Genomic DNA, 18,647 nt, shown 5'->3' with positions numbered 1-18,647 from the left:
TGCCCACTCTCACCATTGCTTTCATTATACTCATGGGAGTTTTAGCCAGAACCATTGGGCAAGAAGAAGAAATCAAAGGGATACAAATTGGGAAGAAAGAAGTCAAACTATCCCTATTTGCAGATGACATGATTCTATATGTAGGGGATCCAAAAAACTCCACTGAGAAACTATTGGAACTCATAGAAGAAGTTGATAAAGTAGCAGGATATAAAGTCACTACACAAAAATCAACAGCCTTTGTATACACAGACAACACCATGGCTGAGAAAGAACTTCTAAGATCAATCCCATTCACAATAGCTACAAAAACAATCATATACCTTGTAATAAATTTAACCAATGATGTGAAAGATTTCTATGATGAGAAATACAAAACATTAAAGAAAGAAATAGAAGATAAAAAAAGTGGAAAAATCTTCCATGTTCATGGACTGTAAGAATCAGTATCATCAAAATGTCCATTCTTCTGAAAGCAATTTTCAGATTCAATGCGATACCAATCAAAATACAATTCTTCTCAGATCTAGAAAAAATGATGTTGAAATTCATATGGAACCACAGGAGACCTTGAATAGCTAAAGCAATCTTATACAACAAAAACAAAGCCAGAAGCATCACAATACCAGATTTCAAGACATACTACAAGGCAGTTCTAATCAAAACAGACTGATACTGTTACAAAAACAAATGGATAGACCAGTGGAACAGAATAGAAACCCCAGAAATCTTATATTTGATAAAGGAGCTAAAACTAATCCCTGCAGCAAGGACAGTCTCTTCAACAAATTGTGCTGGGAAAACTGGATTTCCACATGTAGAAGTATGAAGCAAGACCCCTACCTCATACCTTACATAAAAATTCACTCAACATGGATTAAAGATCTAAATATTTGACCTGACACCATCAAATTATTAGAGAATATTGGGGAAACCCTGCAAGACATTGGAATAGGCAAAGAGTTCTTGGAAAAGACCCCAGAGGTACAGGAAGTCAAAGCCACAATTTACAAATGACATTACATCAAATTGAGAAGTTCTGTATACAGCAAAAGAAACAGTCAGGAAATTGAAGAGGCAACTGATAGAATGGGAGAAATTATTTGCAAACTATGCAACTAATAAAGGATTAATAACCAGAATCTACAAATAGATCAGGAAACTCCACAACAGCAAGACAGACTATTCAGTTAAGAGATGGGCCAAGGAATTCAACAGACATTTTTCAATAGAGGAAATCCAAACGGCCAACAGACACATGAAAATATGTTCAGGATCACTAGCCATCAGGGAAATGCAAATCAAAACCACAATGAGGTTTCACCTCACTCCAGTTAGGATGACTTTCATACAAAAATCAACAAACAGCAAATGCTGGTGAGGATGTGGGGGAAAAGGTACACTAATATACTGTTAGTGGGAATGCAAACTGGTAAAACCACTATGTAAGACAGTTTGGGGATACCTAAGAAAGCTGAATGTAGTCCTACTGTACAACTCAGCCATCCCACTCCTCAGAATTTACCCAAAGGAAATGAAATCAGCAAATAAAAGAGCTATCTACACCTCCATATTTATTGCAGCTCAATTCACAATAGCTAAGATATGGAATCAACCTAAATGTTCGTCAGTGGAAGACTTGATAAAGAAATTATGGGATATATACTCTATGGAATACTACACAGTGGAAAAAAATCCAATCATTTGCAACAAAATGGATGAATCTAGAAAACATAATACTTAGTGAAATAAGCCAGTCCCAAAGGGACAAATACCATATGTTCTACTTGATCTGTGACAACTAACAGAACACCTAAAAGAAACCTTAGAAGTGAAATAGACACTTGAGAAGCAAGGATTTGAATAGCCCTTGTCTTGACTGTTGAGGAACAGTTTATTATCTTATTTTTTAAATTATTTTCTTTTTCTACTTAGTACCATTGGTTGAACTCTTTACTTAACATAGAATTATTCAGAGATGTATAAAACCAATTGAAAATAGATCCCAGTTAAAAATAAGAGTGGGAATAAGAGAGGGAGGTGTTCTGCACACATTCCCGTGGACTTACTCCTAAGGGTAAAGCTAAAAATTTGCCATGGGACTCCAAATCCCATTAATCTGGGTGGTACTAATGCCATCTTACATGTTAAAGTGATCATATTAAGTGTGTAATTAATCATATAGACAGGATTAAGTGTCAAAGGGATCACATAAATAAGACTAATTATCTGGTAATAACAATAGATAGAATTTAAAGGGAAAGAATGTTCCAACTTGGGAAGCAGTCCACACAGCAGACTCATAGATGACAAATGCCCTAAACAGCACTTTGACCTCAGAATAAGCCCTTAAATCATTCAGATCTTGCTGAAAAACCTATGAGAGCATTTTACACTTGGAAAGCCAAGACACTGTGGCAAAAAATGATCTACATGCAGGATCTCTGTGTGTGAGACCCCAGTGGAAATAAGGGGCCAACAAAGAAGGATGTAGTTTTTTTCTGAAGGGAGGAGAGAACTTCTAGTTTGCATATGGTTCTGTTTAAAAACCGTCTGAGTGTGTGGACTCAAAAGACTCCCATAGCCTTGGCAGTTCATGTCAAGAGCCTCAGGCAATCACTGATGTCATAAATAAGAGTGTCAATTGTTAACTCAACAACAGGAGTCACTGTGCACTTGTTCCCCATGTAGGTCCTCTGTCCTTAATGAGTTGTGCTATGAGAATTAACTGTAAAATTTTGTTTTCATTTTTGTTATTAACTGTAAAAACTTGTTTTCAAACAATACTTTTTACTTTGTTTATCTGTGTAGGTGCAGATTGTGGAAATCTTTACTTAGTATAGAGTTGGTCTTCTGTATATAAAATTATTTTAAAATGAATCTTAAGAATAAGATGGGAGAGGGAGTAGGAGGTGGGATGGGAGTGGGCATGGGAGGGTAGATATAGGGGGGAAGAACCACTATATTCCTAAAGCTGTACCTATGAAATTTGTATTCAATAAATAAAAGCTTTCTTAAAAAATGTACTACCTTAAACATTTTCCAGAGTCCATGCGATCTATGTCAAAATACCAATGATCTTCTTTACAGAATCAGGGGAAAAAATACTAAAATTCATATGTAATCACAAAAATGCAATCCTGAGCAAACAAATCAAGCTGGAAGCATCACAATACCTGACTTCAGCTATAGTAAATAAAACAGCATGGTACTGGCATTGAAACAAGCACATAGGTCAATAGAACAGAATAGAAACCCCAGAAATAATCCACACACATACAGCCAGCTGATTTTTGACATTAGTTTTTGGAGCATACACTAGAGAAAGGAAAATCTCTTCAACAAATGGTGCTGGGAAACCTGGTTGTGTATATGTAGAAGAATAAAATTAGATACCTACCTATTACCCTACACAAAATTCAACTCAAGAGAGACCAAAGACCTAAATTTAATACCTAAACCTTTGAAGTTACCGGAAGACAATGAATGTAGGGGAAACACTGAGACATTGGTGTAGGTGATGACTTCTTGAGTAAGACCCTCAGAGCACAGGCAACAAAAGCAAAACTAGATAGACAGGATTATCTCAAACTCAGAGGCTTCTGCACAGAAAAGGCAAGAATCAATAGAATGAAGAGACATCCAACAATGGGACAAATATTTGCAAGCCAGCTGTTTGACAAAGGATGAATATTCACAATGTTTCAGGAATTCAAAAAACTTGGCAACAACAGCAACAACAACAAAAAAACCAGCCTATCCAATTGATAAATGGGCAAAAGACATCAATAGACAGTACTCAAAAGAAGAAATACAAGTGATCAATGTGGGGAGCAACTGGGAGCAACTCGGACTAGACTAAGTTACTGGAATTAAGACTTATTCTATGCATCTGCTTTCCCACAATATGGCGCTGGGAGAGGAGGAAACAGCTTCTACACAGCTGCCTCCAGTTCAACCAATAAACAGCAGGACCTGCTCCTGATTGGAGGAGAGCAGCGTACTCGGCGTGTGGGTAGCAGAGTTGGGATTGGTGGAAGAGGACTATAAAGGAGGAGAGAGACAACATGCACCAGGAACATCTGAAGGAACATCTATCTGAAGGAACACCTGTGCAGCCCCCGAGAGAGCTGGCCGGCGGTGTGCCGCTCCCCCGCGGAAGTGGGGAAAGTGGCTAGGGGGAGCCGCCCTTCCACAGAGGTGGAAGGGTCGGTAGCCAGCCTGGGAAGAACCAGCAGCAGACCCGGGGAGGGCCGAGCAGACGGAGGAACAGCGCAGGGTCCTGTGTCGTTCCTCCATGAAGAGGGGGAGCGACAGATCAACAAATACATGAAAAAATATTCAACATCACTAGCCATTAGGGAAATGCAAATCAAAATCACAATGAACTATTACCTCATCCCGTCACAATGGCTATTATTCAAAGGACACAGAGCAACAAATGCTGGCAAGGATGTGGAGAAAGGGGAACTCATATACACTGTTGATGAAAATGCCAATTAGTGCAGCCACTGTGGAAGACAGTATGGAGATTTCTTTAAAAACTAGAAACAGATTTTCCATATGATCCAGTGATCAAACTACTAGGTATATATATGTGAAAGACATGAATACATTTTATTAAAGAGATGCTGGCATCACCATATTTATAGCTATTGTTTTTGGCTATTGTTCACAATAGCCAAAATATGAAATCAACCAAGCTGATTGGTTGATCAGATGAATGGATAAAGAAAATGTAATATATATAATGTAATATATGTATAATATATAAAATATGATTACATAATGGAATATTATTCAACTATAAAAATGAAATTTTGTCATTTGCATTAGAATGGATACAACTGGAGGACATCATGTTTAGTGAAATGAGCTGGACACCAAAAGACAAATACTGCATATTCTACCTTTTATGTAGGAAACTAAAAAAGGAAAAAAAATATAACTAAAACAAAACAAAAAAGATAGAAATGCCTGTGTGTATCAGTACTTCTGCAAATACAGTTTTGTCAAACTTTATTTTATATCTTTGTCAAACCAATGATTCAAAATGATATACTACTATGATTTTAATGATCTGTGGTTATCTCAGAATTTACTGTATGTGAGTGAAATGGACATCTTCTGATTTGATTATTGTTTATAACTCTTGCTTATATTTCCACTGAACAGTGGTCTTTTACCTTTTACTTATTGAACTCTTCATTTAGTGGAGCATTAAGCCTTTGTCTATAGCATAAGTTAAAAACATGTCATCTCAAAAATTAAAATGAGAGAAAGAAAGGAAGGTAAGAAGGAAGAATAGAAGAAAAGAATGAACAAGAAAAAGAAAGAAAAGAGGCAGGAGTAAAGCAGGAGGGAGGAAAAGATGTATTGTTCTTAGAATTATATCTATGAGCTATGTGGAATCTGTTTTCTTTGTATTAACATGAGAATTGAAGAGAATTGTTTTGTAGTAATTACCATGCATTTGCTGTGACCCTGAGAATATAATGTAGTAATAAGTTTCTTTAACAAATAGAATTACCATACGATCCAGCAGTCCCATTTCTGGGAATACATCCAAAAGAATTGAAAGTAGAATTTCAAAGCTAGATTTGCACACCTGTGTTCATTTCAGTATTGTTTGCAAAAGCCAACAGGTGGAGGCAATCCAAATACCTATCAGCATATGAATGGGTAAGCAAAATATCCATATGCTGATAAGTGGAGGATTCTGAGGTTTTCTAAAATTAGTTTCATGCCAGAGATTGGAGGACAGGAAAAGTTAGGAGGAGTTACTTAACTTACTTCTTCAGCCTAAAGCAACAAAGACAAAAACTACTCGACATTCTTTTCCCATGTTTTGAAGATGAGCACCAAGTTTCCCTTGTATTCTGCTTACAAAACCAACCAACCATGAAGCACCCAGTACTTCTCTTTGTGGACTGCCCTCCTATCCCAACACTTTGCTCTCTTTGTATTGCCCCATCTCTCTTACCTGTAGTCAGTGTAGACTGAATGTAAGCATCTTATTTATGCTTTCTTCTCCCTGGTGTTTCATTGTAGAACTCTTTTTTAGAGGAAAGGTTTATTGTCGGGCGGGGGAAGCCCGATGGGTCAGGGGGAGAGGGCAAGAGAGTAAGAGAGGGTAAGAAACCCCAAGAGAGACAGACCATAGAGCATGTATTGGGGAACAGCTCCTGTTAAACCTTTGCTGGAGGATGAGCAGGGAAGTAGGAGCAGCGAATCCCATTAGGGTGAGGTTGAAGCTGACACCTGTGGTTGAGCCATGGGGTCACCTGGCTTCCAGCAATGGCAGCGGGTGGTGGTGGTGCTAGAGCCTAAGATGGTGTCCGGGGCATAGATCACACCACAGATAAGACTGCCATTTTACTCACACTCCCCCCTTTTGTTTTTTATAAAGCAAGAATTGAATGGGATTGCATCAGCCCCAAAAGTCCAAGAGAGGTGGAAGGACGATGAGCTCTCTTTAGAGCTACTTCCTGCTGACATGGGGCGATGTCTCAAGCTGCTGTCTCCTGGGTGGGCAGCCAAGTATATCCCTGTAGCAGCATTTGGTTGACCACCTGGTTGGTGAAGGCTTTGGTTTGTTCCATTATCACCTCCTGTAAACACTTAAACAGGCTGGCGCCGCGGCTCATTAGGCTAATCCTCTGCCTTGCGGCGCCGGCACACCAGGTTCTAGTCCCGGTTGGGGTGCCGGATTCTGTCCCAGTTGCCCCTCTTCCAGGCCAGCTCTCTGCTGTAGCCAGGGAGTGCAGTGGAGGATGGCCCAAGTACTTGGGTCCTGCACCCCATGGGAGACCAGGATAAGTACCTGGCTCCTGCCATCGGATCAGCACGGTGTGCCGGCCACAGCGTGCCGGCCACGGCGGCCATTGGAGGGTGAACCAATGGCAAAAGGAAGACCTTTCTCTCTGTCTCTCTCTCTCACTGTCCACTCTGCCTGTCAAAAAAAGAAAGAAAAAAAAACAAAAACAAAACAAAACAAAACAAAACAACAAAAAAAAACCCACTTAAACAGACACGGTAGTGTAAAAGACAGAGTGAGAATAGCACCCAATGATCCTAAAAATGGTGTTAACCAAGTAATGAGAGGATTTCACAGAGGAGAGGAAATTGAGGATGGGGAGGCCTCTGGACTCTAGTGAAGACTGATGAATGTGGTCTGAAGCTGATCCCAACCAAGACTGGGAGAAAGGCCACTCATCTCTTGTGAGTAGAGGGGTTTGTCTGTAGAGAAAATTCGGAACAATCATACAACATTAAGTGGAGGAGAGGACCATCAATACACACAGGTCGGAGTAGAGCCACTGATGTTAGAGTAGAGGCTATGATTACAAAGGAATGAGGCCCCAAATGGGCTAGATAGGGTCTAGAACAAAGGACAGAGTTATTATTGGAGGGCCTAAGAAAGATGCTAAGACACGAATAAGTTTTCCAATTGAGAGGCAAATAGACTGACAGAGGGGCCTGATAATAAGCAGGTGAGCTTTAAGGCCTTGCCAGTTATGAAACTCAGGTCTAGCTATGTCTTCACACATCCTAAGGGAGGTGTGAACCTCCTTGGGGAAGGCACCCTGTTGACTTCCATTACCTAGCTGGTGTGGGAAGAGAGCTGGCTAGGTAAAAGCAGGTGGCATCTCTAACAGGAAACTGGCAGTTCTGCCTGCAGTGTTACTGACCCTACTTGGCCGTCCCCTCAGCAGCAGTTGTCACTTTGGAAGCTGGGCCGAGTGAGAGGCTTTTCAGCTTAGAGCCAACAAGGTCTGTGGCTCTGACCTGAAGTCCTTTGACCCCAGGGCAGTTCCATTTCCAGTGGCCCAACTCTTGGCTGGCAGAAGTGCTAGGGGTCTTCATAAGCTGACTTTTGCTGAAGCTCTGGCTTTCCATGTAAGTCTCATTGTAGAATTCTTTAACTGGACGTTTTTCTCTCTACTATGTAGCTGTGCTGCTGGTGGCTAAGGGAATGGGTCGCAGGACTGGTCTGTTATTTTTAACTAGAATATGTAACAGCTCAGTAAAGTCCTTTTATTTCTGGGATCTCTTGGTCTTTAAAATTTCAACTTAATAATGCATGTAATGGGATATTGTTCAGCCTTGTGTCATGAGTTACAACTTGAATGAACCTTGAGGATATGATATTAAGTGAAATAAGCAACTTGAAATAGATACTGTATGATTCCACATATTTGAGGCACATGGAGCAGTCAAGTCCACAGAGACAGATAGTAGAATGAGTAGAACTTTGGTTCCCAGGGGCTGCAGGTTGAAGGACATGGGGTGGGGAAGTTACTGTTTAAAGAGTATAGAGTTTGATTTTTATGAAATGAAAAGATTCTAGAGATTGATTGTATAACAATGTGAGTACACTTAATACTACATAACTGTACACTTAAAATTGGCTAAGATAGTAAATTTTGAACTTGTGTAATGGCGCAGCAGGTTAAGCTGCTGTGCGGGACACTGGCATCCCGTATCAGAAGTCCTGGCTCCTCTGCCTCCAGTCCTGCTTCCTGTTAATGCACCTAGGAAGGCAGAGGAAGATGGTCCCAGAACTCAGGCCCCTGCCGCCCATATAGGAGATCTGGATGGAGTTCCTGTCTCTTGTCTTCTGCCTGACGTGACCCAGGCTGTTTTGGCCATTTGACGAGTAAAAAAGCAGATGGAAGTTCTTCCTGTCTGTCCCTCCCTCTCCCTTGGTCGCTTTGCTTCCCAAATAAGTAAATTAAATCACCTCTTTTTAAAGGAAGATGGTAAATTTTGTTACATGTTTCTTAGAAAAATTTAGAAAACTCAGTTGAGCATATGTCTGTATACCTGTGGGTTTTCTAATATTGTCCATTGACCAGTGCACATATCTCTGTAAATATCATACTGCCTTGTTTACTGTAGCTAGGTAGTCAGCCCTAATATCAGGTAAACTTATTCTTCCCATTTTTTTTCAAAATTGTTCTCATAAATTCTACATCTTTTACCTTTTCATATAAATTTTAAAACATGCATATCTATGTCTACAAAAGAAAACTCTTTTGCATTTTGATAGGAATTGAATCAAACCCATCGATCAATTTGGGAATCTTTGATATCTTTACTATGGAGAGTTTTCCAATTGGTGAACATAAGATACATAAGTTAACTCTTCCTTAATTTGTACTTTGCAGCATTCAGATCTCGTACATGCGTTGTTAGATTACACCTAAGTATTTTACTTTCTTCAGAGCAATTGTAAATGGCTTTGTGTTTTTATGGTTTTTTTTTTTTTTTTTTTTTTTTTTTTTTTTTTTTGACAGGCAGAGTGGACAGTGAGAGAGAGAGAGACAGAGAGAAAGGTCTTCCTTTGCCGTTGGTTCACCCTCCAATGGCCGCCGCGACCAGCGCGCTGCGGCCGGCGCACCGCGCTGATCCGATGGCAGGAGCCAGGAGCCAGGTGCTTTTCCTGGTCTCCCATGGGGTGCAGGGCCCAAGCACCTGGGCCATCCTCCACTGCACTCCCTGGCCACAGCAGAGGGCTGGCCTGGAAGAGGGGCAACCGGGACAGAATCCGGCGCCCCGACCGGGACTAGAACCCGGTGTGCCGGCGCCGCTAGGCGGAGGATTAGCCTAGTGAGCTGCGGCGCCGGCTTTTATGGTTTTTTAATGTTTATTTATTTATTTGTTTGAAAGGCAAAGCGATGGGAAGAGGGAGGGGCGAGGAGAGAGATCTTTTATCTGCTGGTTTATCCCAAATACCTGCAACAGCCAGGGCTTGGCAGGTTGAAGCCAGGAGCTAGGAACTCTAGGTCTATAGGTGCTGTGAACCCAGGTACTTAGGCTATCATCTGCTGCCTCCCAGGCACATTAGCAAGAAGCTGGATTGGGAGCAGATATGGGATTCCATCCCTGACACTCTGGTATGAGATGCAGGTATCGCGGCAGCAGAACAAATCGCGGCACCACAGTGCCTGCTCCAGTGGCTTGTGTTCTCAATTTCAGTGTCCAGGCACTCATTGCTAGTATACAGGAATGTGACTTAATACTTTTTCTCCAGAAGTTCTGACCATTGTGCCATTTCTTTTTAGCATGTAGACACATCTAGGTCAGCACTGATTAAACACCTCGTCTGGCTTTCTTTTCTTTTCAGCTCTGGTTCTCCTTTGCCAATGGATTTTCTGGGCAGATTATATTCGAACGCTGGTGCATCAGCTTGTATAATGTGGTAAGCCTGCTCCGTCTCCATCTGATAGCACAAAGAATTTGGGGACATTCCTTCACTGTTTATTTGTGGGAAGTGTTTCTAATTCAACCATCCGTGCATTTAGCAGGCAGCACAAACAGGCTTTGTTGCTGCACCAAATCACACAGTAGCTCAAACTCTTCACATGCAGTTTCAATCATAGCAGATCATTCTAGAGTCAGTACATTGCGTATTCCATGTATTTTGTTTTTTTTTTCCTTTTTTAACTTTTATTTAATAAGTATAAATTTCCAAAGTAATGCTTTTGGATTACACTGGCTTTTCCCCCATAACCTCCATTCCACTTGCAACCATCCCATCTCCCACTCCCTCTCCCATCCCATTCACATCAAGATTCATTTTCAATTATCTTTATATACAGAAGATCAATTTAGTATATACTAAGTAAAGATTTCAGCAGTTTGCACCCACACAGAAACATAGTGTAAAGTACTGTTTGAGTTCTAGTTATACCATTAATTCACATAGTACAACACATTAAGGACAGAGATCCTACATGGGGAGTAAGTGCACAGTGACTCCTGTTGTTGACTTAACAAATTGACACTCTTGTTAATGGCATCAGTAATCACCCTAGGCTCTTGTCATGAGTTGCCAAGGCTATGGATGCCTTTTGAGTTCACCAACTCGGGTCTTATTTGGACAAGGCCAAAGTCAAAGTGAAAGTTCTCTCCTCCCTTCAGAGAAAGGTACCTCCTTCTTTGATGGCCTCTTCTTTCCACTGGGATCTCACTCACAGAGATCTTTCATTTAGGTCTTTTTTTTTTTTTTTTTTTTGGCTACAGTGTCTTGACTTTCCATGCATCTCACTAGTCAAAGTGATCAGTTTCAGTTCATAATTGATCATAATGATAGGATTAAGAATCAAAGGGATCACATAAACAAGACTAGTGTCTGCTAATACTAACTCATAGAATTAAAAAGGAGAGAACGATCCGACATGGGAAGCGGGATACACAGCAGACTCATTGAATGGCAGATGTCCTAAACAGTATTCTGGCCTCAGAATGAGCCCTTAGGGCATTCAGATCAGGCTAAAAAGCCCATGAGCATATTCCATGTATTTTGATAATATAACTGTAATCTCTTTACTATGTGCCTATGTCATGTTTTTGTGCTTTTGAGCCACGTGAGAATTACTGAACTCTACCTAAATTCTTTCCACATAGCACACATAATTTAGATTTGTCATGTGTGCATGTGCATGTGTGCGTGTGTTTGTTTGTATAATAATTCTATATCCTTTTACACTTCCTGGTTAAAATTTTTCTTCTGTAGAAATAAATCACTTTGTGTCTGTACTTAGCAATGAATGTTTATCTCAATTTCTATAGTAATTACTACCTTCCATTTTAAGGACTTTTCTAAAAATAAACAACCCTGTATCATTAATTGATTCACTCTGAATTCAAAAACTAGTTGTCAATTTAAAAGCAAAGCTAAATGGCTTACTAGCCATATTACCTTTTCACTTGTTTCTTTTCATTTCTGTTGCAGTGTTGTTTCACTCTAAATATTGAAAGATAAACTTTGCATAAAAATTAGGTTTCCAGCCAGTGTGACATGACTTTTCTGTGCTTTATCACAATCACAATAGAGTATGTATATGGTGCCCTAATCCCTAAAATTCTGTCTTCTAGGAGCTTCAATTATGGAACATACAGCACAGGCAGAAGTCACTAGCTAGAAACTGTTAAATGCCCCATTCTGCTAAGATGTCAGGTGCTAGGAGCAGCACAGGGGCTGCGTGCTGCTGACTGCAGTGCTGGCCAGAGCATTGCAGCAGGGAGCTGCGCTGTGTAGTTTTCTCTGCCAGGCTCCTGCTCACAGGGGACAGTACCAGTCACTTTCCTCCAGTGTTTCCTAGGAAACTGAGGTGGGGAGTGGCAGAAATTCTTCCATGTAGGAAAAATCATTGTCAATGCATCAGCCACAGACATTGATCAATGGAATCTTACTATTTAAATAAAGAAAAATACACATAATGGGTTTTTTTTTTTTTTGCATGTAGTAAATTGGGCTGCTCTAGGGAAACTTAAAAATATGGACCTATATAGGATGAAATAAGATGACTTATACTTAAATAGCCACTGGCTTTAATAAATCTCATACCATTACATGTATATGAGACTCACGGCATTTCAAATAGTCACGGGAAATTGTGTGTGTGTGTGTTGTGTGTTTGTGTGTGTGTGTGTGTGTGAGAGAGAGAGAGAGAGAGCGAGAGAGAAAGAGGGAGAGAGAGAGAGAGAGAGAGCACTCCCATCTACTGGTCTACTTCCCAAATGCCCCCAGAAGCTGGAGGTCTGAAGCCAGGAGCCAGAAGCTCAAACTAGGTCTCCCATGTGCATGGCAGCTACCCGTGTAGTTGAGCCATCACCACTGTTGCCCAGTGCATGCATTAGCAGGAAGCCAGGCACCCTGATAAGAGATGTGATCATCTTAACCATTAGGCCAAATGCCTACCTCAAGATTTTTTTTAATCAAATTTGATAATTTTTTAAAAATTTTCTTCATCAGCCGGCGCCGTGGCTCAATAGGCTAATCCTCCACCTTGCGGCGCCGGCACACCGGGTTCTAGTCCCGGTTGGGGCTCCGGATTCTGTCCCGGTTGCCCCTCTTCCAGGCCAGCTCTCTGCTATGGCCAGGGAGTGCAGTGGAGGATGGCCCAGGTGCTTGGGCCCTGCACCCCATGGGAGACCAGGAGAAGCACCTGGCTCCTGGCTCCTGCCAGGATCAGCGCGGTGCACCGGCTGCAGCGGCGGCCATTGGAGGGTGAACCAACGGCAAAAGGAAGACCTTTCTCTCTCTGTCTCTCTCTCTCACTGTCCACTCTGCCTGTCAAAAAAAAAAAAAAAAAAAAAAAAAAAAAAAAAAAATTTTCTTCATCCTGAGTGATGCATATGTGGGGTTTTATTATATACTATTCTCTACTTTTTTGGTATTCAGAACATTTTTCTAAATTATTTCTTTTTAGCAAATTTTTATTTAATAAATATGAATTTCGAAAGTACAACTTTTGGATTATAGTGGTTTTTCCCTCCATAAACACCCTCCCACTCACAAACCATCCCATCCTTCATTAAGATTCATTTTAACTCTACCATTTGAGGTAAGTCAGCTTGAGCATGTCCCAAATTGCACATCTCTTCCCTCTCTTATTCCCACTCTTATATTTAACAGCGATCACTTTTCAGTTAAGTTTCAGCACTTAAGAATAATTGTGTATTGATTACAGTATTCAACCAAAAGTATTAAGTAGAACAAACAAGAAAAAATACTAAGAGGGATAACATATTAAGCTGCTCATCAACAGTCAGGGTGAGGGCTGATCAAGTCACCGTTTCTCATAGTGTTCATTTCACTTTAACAGGTTTCCTTTTTGGTGCTCAGTTAGTTGTCACCTATCAAGGAGAACATATGGCATTTGTCCCTTTGGGATTGGCTTATTTCACTCAACATAATGTTTTCCAAATTCCTAACAGGGATCACTTTTCAGTTAAAATTTAAACACCTACGAATAATTGTGTGTTAATTACAGAGTTCAACCAGTGGTACTAGAACAAAAAAAATATGAATCTTGATGTGAATGGAAGGGGAGAGGGAGTGGGAAAAGGGAGGGTTGCGGATGGGAGGGACGTTATGGGGGTGAAGCCATTGTAATCCATAAGCTGTACTTTGGAAATTTATATTCATTAAATAAAAGTTAAAAATAGAAATATTATATTTAACAAAAAAGATTCATTTTAATTATATTTATAAACAGAAGATCAACTTAGTATATACTAAGTAAAAATTTCCAGATTACACCCACACAGACACACAAAGTATAAAGTACTGTTTGAATACTAGTTTTACTGTTAATTTGCATAGTACAGCACATTAAGGACAGAGATCCTGCATGGGGAGTAAGTGCACAGTGACTCCTCAATTTGATCATTTAAACAGATTGTCTTACTATTTCTAAGGGTCACTTATTATTTCTGCTCATGTATGACTCATTGCCATGAGAATTACACTCTTACCAGAAAAAAATTAGACAAAATGCAAAACAGTGGTTTTTAGACACCTGACTTTGGGTTGATGGTTCAAGGCTGTGATCTCTGTTTCCAGGCCACAGTGAGGGAAAAACCAGAACCAAAGGAATATCCAGTGTCTAACGGAATTGAAGACACAGAGCTCAACAAGCCAAGATACATAGAATTTGCCAGGCTGGATATGAGAAAATAAGGTGCTTAAGAGAGACAGACAGAGATGGAGACAGAGAGGTTGACTGTGGACTGATCTGTGCATGCGTCAGCAAAGGTGAAGCGGGGCAAAGAAGCAGCAGAAAGCAGTAGGCTGAGACGTCCTTGAGCTCATTCAGGGTTGGGAATAGTTTGCTTTCCCAGCAGCCTCGGTGGGTGGACTTACCACACGGGAACTTAGGTAAATTCCTTTTATGGGTCACACTTGTAAGAGAAAGGCAAATTTGTCCCATAATAGTCACTGTTCTGGACTTATCAGTACAGTACTTAAAAGCAGGCCTCAGAAAGATCCAACTGATTTGCAGATTACCTGTCTGCACATCAGAACACTGGCAAACAGTAATTAAAGGACAAAATGAAGAACCTAAAAGTGCAGTGTTCAGTATTCAATAGAATATAATCAGGCCTATTGAAAAACAGAGAAGCAAGACAAATAATTAGATGGCAAATGAGCCAATAAAGGCCAGATTTGGAAATGACAAAGATGAAATCACCATGGTAAATCTTACAAACGTGGTCAAGGAAAGAAAGGGAAGCATGTCTGTAACAGGGAGAAAAGATACAGAAAAGAACCGAATGGAACTTCATGGGATGAAAAATACAGTGTCTGATATGAAAATTCTTCTGGAGGGCTTAAAATTAGATTATAAACTTCAGATAAGAAATCAATACTTATGAAGACATGACACAGAGAAGCAGAGGTGCCAGCGTTGTGGCGCAGTGGGTTAAAGCCTGAGCCTGCAGTGCCAGTATCCCATATGGACACCGATTCGAGTCCTGGCTGCTCCACTTCCCATCCAGCTCTCTGCTATGGCCTGGGAAAGCAGTAGAAGATGGCCCAAGTGCTTGGACCCCTGCACCCGTGTGGGAGACCTGGAAGAAGCTCCTGGCCTCTGGCTTTGGATCAGCCCAGTTATGGCAATCGGGGCCATTTGGGAAGTAAACCAGCAGTTGCAAACCTTTCTCTGTCTCCCTCTCTCTGTAACTCTACCTCTCAAATAAACAAATGAATAAAATCTTAAAAAAAAAAAAAGAAATAGAGAAGCAGAGAGTATAAAAAAGATAACATCAAGTAATGTAATATTCATATACTTAGAGCTTCAAAATAAAGAGGGAGGAAAGTTATGAAGAAATAATGGTTGAAAATGTAAAATTTAATAAATTTGATAAAAAATATGAATTCAAAGATTTAAATCACAATAAATTTCAAGAATACAGTTAAAGAAAAACATATAAGTGCTTCATAATCAAATTTATGAAAATCGGTGACCAAGAGAATAATATTTAAAGTAACCAGACAAAAAAAGCAAATATTACACACAGAAGATAAATTTAAGAACAAAAGCAGTGGCTGGCACTGTGGCTCACTTGGTCAATCCTCTACCTGCAGAGCCGGCATTGCATATGGGCGCTGGATTCTGTCCTGGTTGCTCCTCTTCTAGTCCAGCTCTCTGCTGTGGCCCGGGAAGGCAGTGGAGGACGGCCTGGGTGCTTGGGCCTTGCACTTGCATGGGAGACCAGGAGGAAGCACCTGGCTCCTGGCTTCAGATCGGCGCAGTGCTGGCCATGGCGGATGTTTGTGGGGTGAACCGACGGAGGGAGGACCTTTCTCTCTGTCTCTCTCTCTCTCTCACTGTCTAACTCTGCCTGTCAAATAAAAAACAAAAAAGAACAAAAGCAGACTTCTCATTAGAAATCACACAGGTCAGCAGGCAATGGAATATCTTTAAAGTTGTGAAAGGAAAAAGTGATTAACTGGAATTCTATACTTAGAAAATGTCTTTAGAAAATGAAAATGAAATATAAACACCTTCAAACTGAGAAAACGGAGAATTTATCACTAGATTTGTAATAACATAAATATTAAGTTCTTCAAGAAAGAGAAAAAATATATCCGGAAAGAAATCTGTATCTCTCCAAAGAAATGAAGAACAACAGAAATGTCCATTATATGGGCAAATATAAGAGGTCTTCAAAATTTCTATATTGTTTCTTTAACAGATTAAACAGATTAATAGGCTGTTTAAAAGAAAACTAATAATGTATTATAAGGCTTATTAGTTATGTAGTTTAAATACGTGGTAAATATAACAATATTAAATACAAGAATGGAATTAAGTGCAACAGGTTTTGAATTTTGAGATATATATGTATATGTATGTATATTTTAATGGACAGCTAAACAAATAAAAGATTATAGCTAAGAAACTAACAAAATTTTTAAAAATAATTAAGGACAAAATCAGCTTGTGAGGTAAAAATTAAGAATAAATGCAACAGATAGAAAACAAATTATAATGTGCTGGATTTAAGCCAAAATATATTTATAATTACCTTGAATATAAGCAATTTAAATACTCCAATTAATGCAGAGATTGCCATGTTGAATCAAAAACATTAAGACACAACTACATGATTTCTACAAGGGACATCCTGAAAGAATAAAGACACAGGGCAGGTGCCGTGGCATAGCAGGTAAAGCCACCACCTGCAGTGCCAGCATCTCATATGAGCACCAGTTCAAGTCCCAGCTCTTCCACTTCCAGTCCAGGTCTCTGCTATGGCCTGGGAAAGCGGTGGAGGATGACCCAAGTCCTTGGGCCTCAGCACCCACGTGGGAAACTCAGAAGAAGCTCCTAGCTCCTGGCTTGGGATCGGTGCAGCTCTGACTGTTGTAGCCATTTGGTGAGTGACCAGTATGGCTGGAAGACCTCTTTCTCTCTCTGTTTCTCTGCCTCTGCCTCTCTGTAACTGTCCTTCAAATAAATCAATCTTTAAAAAAATTTTAAAAGGTGGAAAAAGATTTTTTAAAAATTAGCATAATAAAAACTACTAAAATCATTCATGGAAAAAAGTAACACACATAGCCAATTTTAGGAATCAGAAGAAAATTATTTTTATAGAACATATAGGCCATAACAAGATACTAAGAGCATTTTCTGAAATACTTAGGAGTAAGATTTTTAAAACAGAGATCAAACTCTGAAAAATTTTGAAAACTGATTTATCAAAAACAAAAATTTACTATAACATAGGAAAATCCTACATAAGCTAAATAATTAGAATCAGTAGTTACACTTATAGAACATTCCAAATTTTTTTTATTTGACAAGCAGAGTTAGACAGTGAGAGAGAGAGAGAGAGAGAGAGAGAGAGAGAGAAAGGTCTTCCTTCGTTTGGTTTACCCCCCAAATGGTTGCTACGGTCAGCGTGCTGCGCTGAGCCAAAGCCAGGAGCCAGGTGCTTCCTCCTGGTCTCCCATGCGGGTGCAGGGCCCAAGCACCTGGGCCATCCTCCACTGCCTTCCCGGGCCACAGCAGAGAGCTAGACTAGAAGAGGAGCAACAGGGACAGAACCGGCACCCTAACCGGGACTGGAACCTGGGGTGCTGGTGCTGCAGGTGGAAGATTAGCCTATTGAGCCGTGGCGCTGGCCCATTCCAAATTTTTAATAAAGAAAATACTCAATTTCCCAGATTCACACTAACCCAAAGAAAGCAGAAGTAGCTGTATAAATTACAGAAATAGAAGACTTCAGAACAAGAACTGTGGTTAATGATAGACACTTCTTAATAATAAAGGGATTAGTTTATCACAACACATTATAATTCTAGATTTGTAATCATTAATAAGATAATTATTAGAAACAAAGAAGAAACTGATATAATTAAATGGCAAATTTAATAAGTCCACACTCCTCTCTCTCTCTTTTTTAAAGATTTATTTATTTATTTAAAAGTCAGAGTTACACAGAGAGAGAAGGAAAGGCAGAGAGAGAGAGAGGTCTTCATCCACTGGTTCACTCCCTGATTGGCTGCAACAGCTGGAGCTGCGCCGATCTGAAGCCAGGAGCCAGGAGCTTCTTCCGGGTCTCCCACGTGGGTGCTGGGGCCCAAGGACTTGTGCCATCTTCTACTGCTTTCCCAGGTCATAGCAGAGAGCCGTAAAGTGGAGCAGCCGGGTCTTGAACCAGCACCCATATGGGATGCTGGCCCTGCAGATGGCAGCTTTACCCACTACACCACAGCACTGGCCCCTAAACACTCCTAAGTGATAGAAATTATGGGTTAAAAATCATTAAGTAAATAGAAGATTTGAACAATATTGTAACCAATTTGACAAAATTAATATTTGTAGAAAACTCCACAACAGCAGAAT

General features: G+C 40.2%; 1 protein-coding gene across 1 annotated transcript in view; it reads left to right on the top strand.

Annotated features, from left to right (window-relative positions):
- The window catches only part of LOC100358094 (phospholipid-transporting ATPase IB), a 148,627-nt gene that overhangs the window by 90,997 nt on the left and 38,983 nt on the right, over positions 1–18,647 (top strand). The window contains exon 28 of the mRNA XM_070049180.2: positions 10,130–10,204. Coding sequence (XP_069905281.1) covers positions 10,130–10,204 — 75 coding nt within the window. The remainder of the gene's footprint in view (positions 1–10,129; positions 10,205–18,647) is intronic.

Source organism: Oryctolagus cuniculus, chromosome 9, assembly GCF_051225735.1.
Source record: "Oryctolagus cuniculus isolate XC-2025 breed Fujian yellow rabbit chromosome 9, ASM5122573v1, whole genome shotgun sequence".
NCBI classification, from domain to species: domain Eukaryota; kingdom Metazoa; phylum Chordata; class Mammalia; order Lagomorpha; family Leporidae; genus Oryctolagus; species Oryctolagus cuniculus.
This window is presented reverse-complemented; position numbering and strand designations above follow the sequence as displayed.